The 13,371-nt window shown below is 36.3% G+C and overlaps 1 protein-coding gene across 3 annotated transcripts in view; it reads left to right on the forward strand.

Annotated features, from left to right (window-relative positions):
* The window catches only part of PPP2R5E (protein phosphatase 2 regulatory subunit B'epsilon), a 70,636-nt gene extending 58,362 nt beyond the window's left edge, over positions 1 to 12,274 (forward strand). For all 3 annotated transcript variants that reach the window (XM_041415918.1, XM_041415831.1, XM_041416001.1), the window contains exons 6-14: positions 2,274 to 2,404; positions 2,488 to 2,547; positions 3,181 to 3,289; positions 4,371 to 4,424; positions 4,519 to 4,569; positions 4,999 to 5,118; positions 6,216 to 6,343; positions 8,149 to 8,250; positions 10,885 to 12,274. In XM_041415918.1, coding sequence (XP_041271852.1) covers positions 2,274 to 2,404; positions 2,488 to 2,547; positions 3,181 to 3,289; positions 4,371 to 4,424; positions 4,519 to 4,569; positions 4,999 to 5,118; positions 6,216 to 6,343; positions 8,149 to 8,250; positions 10,885 to 10,984 — 855 coding nt within the window. In that variant the 3' untranslated portion in view covers positions 10,985 to 12,274. The remainder of the gene's footprint in view (positions 1 to 2,273; positions 2,405 to 2,487; positions 2,548 to 3,180; positions 3,290 to 4,370; positions 4,425 to 4,518; positions 4,570 to 4,998; positions 5,119 to 6,215; positions 6,344 to 8,148; positions 8,251 to 10,884) is intronic.
* Positions 12,275 to 13,371: the final 1,097 nt, after the last annotated feature.

The raw sequence follows: 13,371 nt of genomic DNA on the forward strand, positions 1-13,371 counted from the left end.
GAGACATACTATTCAAATATATCCGCAAGTCTCTGTGTTATGTAGGTTGCTATTTTGGAAAATTAATTTCCCTTTTCTATGTGTGTTTAGAATAGTCAAAATAAATTATGGAAGTCTTGTAGCTTATTCATAAAAATAAGACTTTATTGCTGAAACCTGAAAGCAAATTGGACATAGCAAAATAATAGTCTTATTATTAAGTTTTTGTTTGGTGGTTTTTCTTCCTTTTTTTTTTCTTTTTTTTTTTTTTTTAAGTATAGCTGTGTTTCTGGCTTTCAGCTGTATGTTTTTAAAAATACTGTATTTACCAGTGTAGCTGTTCATTTCTAAAGCCTGCTTATGTACAGTTTGAAATGGTTGGCAGTGGTTGCTAAGAGACATACTATTCAAATATATCCACAAGTCTCTGTGTTATGTAGGTTGCTATTTTGGAAAATTAATTTCCCTTTTCTATGTGTGTTTAGAATAGTCAAAATAAATTATGGAAGTCTTGTAGCTTATTCATAAAAATAAGACTTTATTGCTGAAACCTGAAAGCAAATTGGACATAGCAAAATAATAGTCTTATTATTAGGTTTTTGTTTGGTGGTTTTTTTTGGTTTTTTTTTTTTTTTTTAATGAGAGACTTAGCCTTAGTTTAGCAGTATTTCCAGAGAGGATCTGCATAAGAGAACTGGAAATATAAATACTTTTCAATCCAGTAAGAAAACAAAAAACATAAGTGCTTCCAGCTGTTTGCTGTCTTAGGCTGAAATGTGCTATTTGGGGAAGGATGAGGTGACTATTTATTTATTGAAATCTAGAACTAATTGAGCAGAGCAATGTGTTGATAACCTCTCGAGGGCAACTGACAAACCTCATACTTCCCTCATGAAATCCCCACCACAGATTCATACTGCAAGGAAAATACAGTGAGGTCTCATTGCAAGATGCAGAAGTGTTCCAAACAATGAGGAAGAATGTGTGCATCAGTCCTAGACCTGCATGTTAGAAAGCAAAATCCCAGACAGCCTAACAATGTTTAATCATTTTTTCCTGTCTTTTTTCACCTCCTCAAAGTTGTGTAGCAGTTTCACAGAGATCATGTATAGCATACACTGACATATCTACTTGTAATAGGTATTTATAATTTTATCTGTTTGTGAGTCTAAGATAATTTTGTTTTCTGCTACTCCTGTAGTGATTTTCTGACAGCATCTTGCCCATTTGTAAGACCTGTTTGACAAACTGTCTTTATTTCTTTTGCAAGACAGGTACTGGTTCACAGTCACTTTTTTCATACAAGACAGATACTGGTTGCCTATGATTACTAAAAATTACCTAGAATTCCCTGGATTCTGTACGGTTGTGCCCGTTGGTTGTGCTTTTTGCTTTAAAGTTTACCTCTGAATTTATTCCAAACATCCACCAGAATACTCAATGTCGTGGTGTCATAAAAAAAAATGAAGAAGGTGGCTCAGGGAAAGCTCATACTGTTGTGGCAGAGGACTGAAGGGGAATAAAACAAAGATCTGCAGGTGATATTCCTGCTACTCAATTCGTGCAGCTTCATGTGTCAGTGTCTGGGATATGTTCTGTACAATACCAGACACTACAGCACCTTCTCTCTTGACTGAGTCTCACATAACCATTTTGCTGTATATTTAAGAGCTACTTAGTAAATGTGGGTTTTTTGTTATTGTTGTTTTTTATTATTCATTGTTTTGTTTTGGTTTTTTAATTGGCATTGATAACGAAATCACCATTTTGTTCAAAGTGAAGGATTAATTCCCTCTGATGCTTTTGATTTGTGGCAATTGGTGGAGATCCTGTAGCAGCAGATCCAGTGCTGGCATGGACTTCCCTGTTGAGTCTTTCCACAGCATGAGGGCCATGCAATCACTAGGAAGGCTTAAGAGCTCATCATATGAATTACAAGCAATTAGAAAAATGTGACCTTGACACAGCCTTGTGAGAGCAAAGTATTAGAGCAAAGGAGGATCTTCTGGTTCTGCAGAGTCAGGGAATGGTGAATGGTAAAAGGCAAACTGTCTTATATTTATTTTTGGGGAGAAGAAGAGCAGCATTTTGGAGCTAGTTAATCACAAATTTATTATTCTGAGGTTTATGATGTTGTACTGAGGTTCCAGCAGATATTTTTAATGCTGATTATCTACTCCTGGGGTGCCATTCTTTCATTCATGTGTTTTCATGAATTCAGTTTCATACAGAAGTCTGCACATCCAACTTGTCAAATGTCTCCTGTTTCAGTTCTCTTTTTCCTTTAAACACAGCTGTTGGAGCTGTTTGACAGCGAAGACCCTCGGGAACGAGACTACCTAAAAACAGTCTTGCACAGAATTTATGGCAAGTTCCTGGGGCTTAGAGCATTTATCCGAAAACAGATTAATAATATTTTTCTACGGTAAGTTGTGGAAGAAGGGGCTTTTCACTTATGAACCCTTTAGGAAACTGATATATTGCTTATATTTAACTTTCTTTTTTTAGATTTGTTTATGAAACTGAACACTTCAATGGCGTAGCTGAACTGTTGGAAATTTTAGGAAGGTAAAGGAGTCTTTATTTATTATCTAACTCAGACTTCCCTTGTGGACACATCAGGATAGCGTCAGATTCGGAAAAAGTATTATGATAATCCCTGATTCTGAAAACAGATGTGTGCACATGCTCATCTTTAAGCTCATGTGCAAATCTCTGTCACATCTTTGCCAAGAATATATAACTGCATGCAAGTTACAGCCAAAGTGTTGGATTGATTTTATGTGTGTGAGTCCATTAAATACTGCACACTTCATCCTCACATGCTGCAGGATTATTTTCTTCTGAGCACACTTAGCAGAGTGAATGTTTTGAGTGAATAATCTAATTTTGGTAGGTTAATTACTCAAGACCACCTTGCTCACATGAACTTACAGACCACATAGACAAGGCCTTCTCTGTTTGGCAAAGGGTTTGTGCAGCTGTTTATGTTATTATTCCTAATGGGAGCTGGGCTGCTACCTAGATATGTAGTGCCCTGCTAATGTAAAAGCAGGACCAAAGTCAGCAGCTGCTTACAAGTGCTGTTTGTAAACAGCTGCTGACTGCTAAATATATTTTAATCTAGAAAGTGCTTGCTCACACCTCAGTATTGCTCTCTGTGATGATGACACTAACAAATATTTCTTTTCTCATTTCCAGTATTATCAATGGTTTTGCTTTACCTCTCAAGGCAGAGCATAAACAGTTTCTGGTGAAGGTGCTGATCCCTTTACACACAGTCAGGAGTTTATCACTCTTCCATGCACAGGTAAAAATTACCAAAATGCTTTCTGTTCAGTAAGAATTATATGTATATATTTTAAGGTTGCTATGTAAATTTAATTACATGCACATAAAAAGGGTGGGAGGGGGAAATTCTAAATGTGGAAAAAAATACAATCAATTTTTTCCAAAATTATTTCAATATCCTTTGTATGACAAATATCTAGCTTCTGTTCTGATTAGGCAATTAAAAGCATAATACACATCTGTAATAGTTTGAAAAATTTATTTAGTAGTTAAGCTCGCTCTCTAGGTTTTCCTCTCTGCTCTTTTTTCATTCTCACAAGTTTGCCCTTCCCATTCTCTCTCCTAAGAGGATGTTTGGGTTTTCTTAGTCTTGTCCTGTCAAGGCTCGTCTACACCCTGGCAACCTTCTGAATACTGATACCACATTTTTTCATTTAATATTCTCCCTCACAGATTCCTTAATACTGCATTTATGCTCTCATACATCTTTCTGCATCTTCAGCTTTCATGATATAATTTTTCCTGTATAACTGCTACCTCTTGCCTTTCTCTCTGACTTGCAGATAGTGAAAATTTTCAGTATTTCTTATGGTGATAAAGCTCTGCTTTTTAAGTATGTTATTCCAGGTTTTAACTGTATCGACTCATCTTGCAAGAATACTCATGACTTTGCTGTATAAAATTAGTAAAAAGTTGCACTTTAAGAGAGTAGCAGAAGATTCAAAACATTGCTTGTATGACTGTATTTAGAATTCCAAGTTGTTCTGATTTTTATTTTATTTGCTACTTTATCACTCTAATTGTTCTTGTGTAGTGTCCTCTTGTTTCTCATAAACTGAACTTTGAATGGATTTGTTGGCACTGTGCATCTCAGTCTAAAATTGGCTATAGTTTGAGAGAGCTGAATCGCATCTTGCCTTATTGAACTTTGAATGGATTTGCACAGTGCCAACTGTGCATCTCAGTCTAAAATTGGCTATAGTTTGAGAGAGCTGAATCGCATCTTGCCTTAAGTTTTTCTTTATAAAAAACTTGGGGTTTTGTGGTTTCTTTATAGACATGTTCTAATTTTGTTTTTGTAAATTCTTACCTCTTCACAGCTGGCGTATTGCATAGTACAGTTTCTGGAGAAAGACCCTTCACTCACAGAACCAGTAAATATTTCTTTCATACTTTTTATTCACTATGAATTATTTACCCTGTAGAGAGAAGAGTGAAAAATCTAACTTCTTTTTCCTTCTAATTTAGGTCATTAGAGGTTTAATGAAATTCTGGCCAAAAACCTGCAGTCAGAAAGAGGTAAGTGATATGCTAGTATTACAAAGGAAAAAAAAAAGAATCATTTTGCTCTAAAACATAATAAGCAGGGAATCTTTAAATAATTCGTGGTTGATAGCACATGCTGTGGTGAATCTTGGTATTATTTCTTGCAGATGATTTTTCAATACTTTATTTGTAGTTTTTTGAACAGTTTTGACTGTGAAAATTTTGCTAAGTCTGGTTTTCATTCACAAAATAATTCCTGGTACTGCTGCAGAGGATTTTTTAGAAGGTGAAAATAAACGTAGTTGAGGCTGGTTTTGAAAACTCTGTTAGATTTGGAATTGTTCACTGAGCTACTGAGGTTTCCATTTCTTCCTGAAGCAGTAGAATTTGGAGGTTACCAGCATTCTGCAGAACAAGATGATTTGGAGGTTTTATATTCAATGCTTTCTTTTTTGTCTTTAGGTCATGTTCCTAGGAGAGCTGGAGGAAATCTTGGATGTAATTGAACCATCACAATTTGTCAAAATCCAGGAACCCTTGTTTAAACAAATTGCCAAGTGTGTCTCTAGCCCTCATTTTCAGGTCAGTGGTAAAGGTTATTGTTTATATAGGAATGTATAGTCTCAGTTTCAAACGTAACTGCCCCCAAATGTAAATATTATTCTATGTTATTTTTTAAGTACTTGTCTTCTGTGGAAGAGGATATGTTGGGGTGGAAGGTTAGGTCTGAGCTCTGTGAATAACTTGTTAGAGGTGTTGGGGTTACAGCACAGAGCTTGTCCTTCTGAGCCCCTCACAAATCCTTAACGTGTGTCCAAGCAGGCTTTGAGCCCTTCCCACTGTGGGTGCCAGGTGCTGGCCCTGTAGACCCTGGAGGATGGGTTTGCTCCCTGGTTTTGGTGCAGTCTTGTGCAGTTCCTCTTTTCTGACTCGATTCCTTCTAACCAAGTGACCACGAGTCTGGTTAGAGGTGACACAAACTGTAGCCTGTTTTAATCTCATTGTATAATGGGAGGGAGGGCAATGAATGGGATGTAAATGGATATGTGAAGAGGATAGCGAGTTCATGGCCTGTAGTGTCTCCATATTAAACCTGGTGATCTGTCCTGGCACAAAGACAGATGGGACTTTTCAACTCTTCCTTGGACTACATCTTTTTTTTAAATCATAATTCAGATCCGCATCCTCCTTCCTAACCCCCAGCTTCTCTCCAGGGTAATTCCTGTCCTTGCTACCTTCCCCACACTTAAGATTTCTCCTCCCTTATCCAGCCCAGCTACGGGGTCTTTCCTTGTCTCCTTCCTCTGGTATCGCAGCACTGCTGGATTTTTTTCCAGCTGCATCCTTCCTGATTTTGAGGGAAAGGGTGATGGGAAGTCTGTCTGCTCTTCTTCCCCTCCTCAACTGCAGCACTGATGCTGTGTCTGCACCCAGTCTTCAGTGAGCAAGAACACATTGCTCAGGAAATAGAGAGTGGGTGCTGTGGGATCAGAACTACAGGAAAGAAATTAATTCCATTAATGCGTGTTATGCTACTGATTAGAGTAGTTTAATTCAAAACTAATGACTTCTGTTAGCTCATCTTTATGGAGTTTCTTTGTGATTTGTTTTTCTATCAGAAAACCACAACATTACAGGTATCTGAATTCCTGTTCTTACTTTGTTTCTTTGACTCAAAGGTGGCTGAAAGAGCGCTGTATTATTGGAATAATGAATACATCATGAGTTTGATAGAGGAGAACTCAAACGTTATACTTCCCATCATGTTTTCCAGCCTTTACAGGATTTCTAAAGAGCACTGGAATCCGTAAGTTTGTGCATTTACACTTTATCTCTTACCATTTGACATCCCACTGATAAACTCAGGGAATGTCTGCTGAAGAACATCTGAATGGGAGAGATGCAGACTCAGAGCTGCTCTGAGCAAGTGCAACTCTGTTAATGACAATATATATTAGTCTGCACATGAGCTTGTCTCAGTGTTTTTAATTAACTGGTGTGTGTACAAAAATCACTACTTTGTAGGATAAAAATAGGCCTTCTCACAAGCTGGAAAAAAGAAGAAATTAAATGTTACATTGTTATTGAAGGAAAAATGTTGCTCATCAAGTGTTTCTCCTACGCAGTTTTTTTATAAACGGGTTGGCTCTTAAGCCTGATTCTAAATTGTCTAGAAGAATATCACTTGGCATTAATAAAGCTTTGTGGCTGTATCATCAACGATACCTCTGGGTGGCTTTTGGTGTTGGCATTTTTTTAAACATCCATGAAACCTGTAGGCAGTACATTCTTAGGTTGGATTGTTTTTTCTAAACTTATTTAAATACAGCTGTTCTCTGTGGCAATAATTGAGCAGTTACTTAATATTGATATTGTGATAATTAGGCAATTTTATTCCAAACTGCATGCCCTAGTAAAAAGTGTTTTTACGAAAAATTCTATTACAGTGAGATGATATATATCCTTTATTTTAGTTGGAAAGTTTTTCTAAGTCAAGATGATTTGCATTTAGTAAACTCAGTATTTTTAATGAGCTGTGCTATATGTGCAGGCCCCAGTTGCTTTGATACCTTACTGTAAAATGTTTTATCTTTTCAAACATTTTTCCTGTTCTGAACCTAGTCAAATTCTGAAGTTTGTGGTTTTACATGACAAATCTAATCCTGCTGGAAAGCCTCTGTAATTTAACACTGGTCACAAAAACACACTTTCCATGGCATAGTACTCCAGTACCAGTCTCCAACCTTTTAATAGTATGCACTGGGATGCTTATGGTAATGAGAATATTCCAGTATTCCAATTCAGAGTTTTTATACCCATAGTAATTTTGTTACATGAGCCAGGTGCGGACACATCTAAAATAAAGGAGCTATTTAAAGAATTTTTATATTTATAAGAAAATTGTTCATGTAGGCAACAAAAGTGAAAGTTTATTTAAAGAGATGAGAGACAGGGGTGCTTGGGAAATGGCACATAGTTTGTGTGTCCTGTAAGGATTAGCTCCAAAGGTTCCTGGCACTTGTGCTGTTGATTCACTGCCTCCTGGCTGAAGAGCTGCTTCTTAAGCAGCCCTGGGTCTGAATATGACAGCCAGAGTAGTGGATCAGGAACTGTGAAAGGGAAAATGAATACGAACTGCATGAGCACAAGGAAATCACTCTTGAAATACAGCTTTGTATTTTGCATAGATGCACTGAATATTCAGCCTCATAGAAGAGTCATAAGGAAATATGAATCACTTTCATTTTGTGTTTGAATTCTATTCCTTCTGCCAGCATTGATGATTTGAATCTCTGAAGCTGCATTCAGAATTGCTCCACAGCATGAGGGAAGAGACTGTAGTTATATGTAATAGCTTTCTGTTGTTGCCTTTTGCCCTGGAGTTTTGGCCTGCTCCATTTCAGTAGTCAGTAGGGACATGAAAGCTGATTCTCACCTTTAAGAATGTTAATCAAAAGTAGTTTCAGTGAAATCGAAGAATTTACATAACCATACTTGCAGGAACAGAATTGGTCACAGAAAGGCTGGGAAGAGAAGACACTTTTTATTTCACGTTTGATTTCACCTGAAACTAATGGATTCCTTTCTTTCTTCTTTCTCCATGTTCCACAGGGCTATTGTGGCTTTAGTCTACAATGTGTTGAAGGCATTCATGGAAATGAACAGCACCATGTTTGACGAGCTGACAGCCACTTACAAGTCAGATCGTCAGCGGTAACTTTTTAAAGCTTTTTTTTTGTCAGCTGTGCACATGGCCTGCAGTTTAGTTCTCCCCTTACACTCAGGTGCAGTTGCAGAATCTCAGGCATTGTAGACACTGCCCCATTTTTGCCCTTGCCTGCTGGTTAGGCTTCTCATTGCAGGATGTGACATTGTGTGCAGGTTGTTCTTTAGCCTTTATTAAATACAGTATCCATTGCATGGTTTGGGAATCCACATTCCTGGTGCAATTCCTTTTTGACTCCACATTCCAAAACACTGAAGTGTATCAAGATCTTCAATGATAAAAGGAAAACATGGGTTTAAAGGTAACACTTTGATTAAAGACTTTAAAAAAAAAAAAAGTTACACTGAGATTTGGAAAGAGACATGAGGGAAACCCCTAAGATTTGATTTTCCAAGCTTCTGTTTGTTGGCTGGATGTGCTCCTCTGTGGAGTAAAGGGATATCTCTCAGCCTTTTCATTTCTTATTCAGAGGGTCCTCCTGTATCTGAGTCTTTCAGCATGCAGGATCCATTAAATACACCACTTATAGAGGCATTAGTTCAACTCCGGTGGCTTCTTGTCTTTTCTCCCATTTTCCCTAATCTTTATTTCTCCATTACAGTACAGCATCTGTTCTCAAAAGTTTCCCCTTATGCAAAGATTAGGTGAAAAAAAGGAGCAAATTTCAGGAACTTTGAACACGTTGCAACTTCATTTATGCCATACCTTGGCTGTGACTCAGGGTTCCCCCAAGCAATGCAAAGGGCACTGCATGTCAGCAGAGGTTTTTAGGGTAGTCCAACCTTGAAAGTCTCTTGGCTGTTGTAGTTTTTTGGCTTGTGTGACTGGAGTCACTGGCCTTTCATTCCTCTTTGTTTTATAGCCCAAAAAAATCTGCACATAACAGGCTACTTCATTAATATGGTATTTTACTTGTAGAGACTCGTTTAGAGATCTATTTGAACCAAGAAGCCAGATATTCTTGATATGTATTGATAAATAAGTGCCAATCACATCGAGCAGTTGAGACAAACTCTGTGGTTTCCTAGCAAGAAGGCAGAGAGTTTTAGGACTGATCATCTAGTCCAGATACTCACTGAGGCAGCTTGGTGACCTGAATAAATTTGTGGTTGCACTTTGTCCCTTGAGATGAGAAATTCTGCTCTGAACAGGACCAGACACTGCAGTGGTGTGTCCCATGTCTTGATAGTGGGGGAGGTTTAGTGGCTGAACTGCACAAAGAATTTCTTTTGTGCCTGCTGACATTGTACTTCTTACCAAGGCTGGTGCTAAGCATTTCACCATTTTTATTTACGTCTTATAAATTTAAAATCTGAATGTATAAACCGGGATATTTACCTTAAGGTTTTCAGAAAATCTTTAGCATCTTAATGAAATTTTTGAAGGGTAGCTTTGATATCACTTAAAGCTTGAGGAGAAATACATTCAATATTAATCACTAGGATAGGTCAAATAGGTAGGTTGGATGAGGTGATCATCCTCTAACAGACCTTTAGGTAAGCAGACATGTATTTCCTAATGGTTAGAAGATAAATATTGGTAAGTAGCCTGAAAATGTAAGGCTATTTCACTTACTCTTATATTTAATTTTAAATACTCTCCAGTAATAATAAGCTCTTTTTTTTTCCTTTACTGTTCTTCAGGGATTTATCCAAAAGTTGTTTGTATTTTTTAAAATATTTAAAATCCTCTTGGGAAATCAAAATTCCAAACAAATGAGCCAGATGTTGGTATGTTGAGTGAATCAAAGTGTGCAGGAATGTTTCTAATCCCTTGAAATACTTCTCAAGACTTCTGTAATGTGACTGGCACAGAATCTGTGTATCTGTCATTGTTAGATTTCCATTTCATCTAAACCTACAAGGTGATGTCATAGAACTTGAAAGCATTTTGTGCCTTGCAGTCTCAAGGAGATTTATTCACAGTAAGCTGTGGCAGAGACAGGAAATTTAGAAAGCAAACAATGCAGGTTAAAGTAAATGTTAGGTTTGCTGTTTAATTTTCTCAAATCAGCCACTAAAGTCTGTTTTTAAAGCAAATGCTACACAGATCTTGCAGGAATTTGGTGTGGAAAAAGAGTAACTCACTGAGCAAAAGGCACATCTTGTAGGTTGAACTTGGCCTTGGTTGGTGTCTAAGCTATAGGGAAGCCAGCAGTCAGTGTAAGTAAAAAGAGTGATTATAAAAGGATCAGGGAATGCTTTCTAGAAAGTTGCTGTCTTTTAAAAGATTATTTATGTCTTAAATAAATAAACATAAAAATAATTACATAACTTAGTCCAAAATGTTAATTTTTATAATTTTGACAGATCAGTTCTGTAGTAAAAGTCCCCTGCATTTTTAAATTCCTCAGTGCAAATTAGTGTCTATGAGCACTGTCACTTTGCTCAGCTTACATTTTATGCTCTTCTCATACTGCTTTGTTTAGTTAAATTTATGTAGGTAACAAAAAAAAAAAAAGAAAATATTTAAAAAATGTTAAATTTATGTCAGGAAAATTGCAGTTGTGTTCAAGAAAATTAGTGCATCTATTTAATGTCAACTATATATATTTTTAACATAACTATTATTTATCTCTAGTCTTCTCTCCTGCTAACTCTTTGTTTTATTTCATCTGTCAGTGAGAAGAAGAAAGAGAAAGAGCGTGAAGAACTGTGGAAAAAACTGGAGGATTTGGAATTAAAGAGAGGTCTTAGACGTGATGGAATAATTCCAACTTAACAAAAATACAAAACAGCATTATTAACCTGTGGAGTCACACATTTATGTAGTAGAAGATGGAGCAACAGTTTTCTGTATTGTGCAACTTTACAGTAGATTTCACATTTGTTTCATTATTACAACAGCACTGTATATACCTGTCTCTAAGTAAAGGAAAAAAATAAGGACTTTAATCCAAAGTTTGGACAACAGATGGACTTCTCAGAACTTTGCAAACATAATCATTGTTTTAACCCTTCTTTAAAACCAGTCTTCAAAGATCTGTTGATGAAAATTGCAATGTCAGATTCCATTGTCAGGACCTGTTCCTTATTTATCGTTAGCAGAGAGTATAATACAACTTTCAAATGTGAACAATCTTAAAATTTAGCTTGTCTTTCTGCTAAACTGTTACGTGTATTTATAGTAAAAGAGAAAAAAGACTGTCATTTCCTTATGAGTTTGTGTAACATCCTCCTTCTCTGGATAACTTTACTGTAATTTGACTTTCTTTTTCTTTTGCATATCTTCATAAGTTGAATGTCCATTCAGATCAGGGCCGTGAAAAACATTGGTCCTGAATAAAAGTTTTGTTTACTGGTGTGAGCATTTTTTAGTACCAGGCTGTCTCTGGTGCTTCTTTAATTTGAACATTAGGAATTAAAAAACAAGTAGGTGATAAACATAGTAGGAAAGGGAGCTTTGGATTCATGCACCTATTTATTGCAAATCCAAATCAGTGTCCACAATCCATGGAAAAAAAGGAAAAAAAGGGGCAGTGGTAACACCCTGGACTTCAATACCTAACCAGTATTAGTGATGCAGCATTAGACACATGTACCAGAGTTGGTTTAGAAACACCAATTGCTAAATTATTACAGTATGTTCTTATTGGACCATTCTGAAAGAATAAAGACACATGCTAAACAACACAAACATGAAATTGATCTCCAGTGGTCATGGATCTAATTGGAAATTGAGTTGAGATGGCAGTTTGGACAGTTTGGAGTTGTTGCCTTACTTTTTAATATGTATTTATAAAGTGTTCCAGCAAAAGAGGATGTAGCCTCTAAGAAACATACTCTAGTGTTTTTGTGGTTCTAGTACTATTACTCATCACAGTACCAGCCCTATGGTCTTAGCTGGAAAGGATTCTGGATAATACACTTCTGCATTCTCATCTGGATGCTCATTCCTAACTACTGTATTTGTTACCAAAAGTGGTTCTACAAATGCTACTGAAAAAAAAAATTCTGGAAATCCTAATGTTCTGAGTATTAATAATAAAGTTTAAAATGCTTTTATATCAAAGGTGCATTGTGACCAAATTGTTTAAAACAAAAGAGGAAAAAAATACAAAAACAAAGAAGAGGGCTGTATTATAAGTATACAATATTGGCTATCTGCTTTGTATTTGAAAGTGGAATCTTACATCTTTGGTAGGTAAAATGCTGATAAGACTTCTGTACAGTATATATTTAGCTAATGCAGTTGCATTATTCTATACCGGAAGGTATGTGTTTCAGGATTTTTCTCCAGGATGCTTTTGAACTGTTATAGACATATGACAACAGTGAATTGATAATCCTAAACCATCAATCCAGCAGTATTTACAGTATAAAAATGAATTGGTGTTCATGAGTCTTTGTGATAGTTGCAAACATGAATTTATGACCTGTTGCCATTGATAGAAATACAGTATAAATACAAGCTTGTATATTTTTCTTCCTACCATTTAAATATACAGTAGAATTTGAAGTCTTCTTGTTTTCAGGCACGGAAAAAAAGTAAAAAAGAATTCCCTCCTAGACTACTGACTGTTTCAGGATTATCAGGTCACAGTTTGTACTCCTGGGTCTGCACACACAAATGTTGTAAACTCAAGGCTTTGTAAGAACTTGACATTGTTAATTCTGGAAAAAAAAAAAAAAAGTGGAACTAGTCATATGCAACACCAAACACGACATGATTTAATGGAATTATGAGCTTCTTTTAAGAACATTGACTGGGACTCAATGTAAATTAGGCAGTTTCTGTCATAGTTGAAACATTTTATTTTAAAGTGCTGAAGCAAAGGTGCAAGCTGAAATACTGAAGATTAAATAAATTTATAACAAATCATGTCCCTTAGCCCATTGATTTTGACAGTCTTTTATTTCTGTTACCAAAAAACCGAACTTGCTAGTGTGATTTCTGTGTGAAATGATCGTTTCACAGTACAAGAGGGTGGACTCCAACTCATGCTCAAAGACTATGTTCCATTGTGAAAAAGTGAGAAAGAATGGAGGAATAAAACTTGATGTTCTTCACGTGGTGGAGTAAAACACAACAATGTGAAATTAGAAAAAGCACCTTGTCCTGTACTTAGAGTTTAGGTGAGTGTTGTTTGTTCATAACTATTTTTGGTT

This window comes from Onychostruthus taczanowskii, unplaced genomic scaffold, assembly GCF_017590055.1.
Source record: "Onychostruthus taczanowskii isolate IOZ18803 unplaced genomic scaffold, ASM1759005v1 scaffold1, whole genome shotgun sequence".
NCBI classification, from domain to species: Eukaryota; Metazoa; Chordata; class Aves; order Passeriformes; family Passeridae; genus Onychostruthus; species Onychostruthus taczanowskii.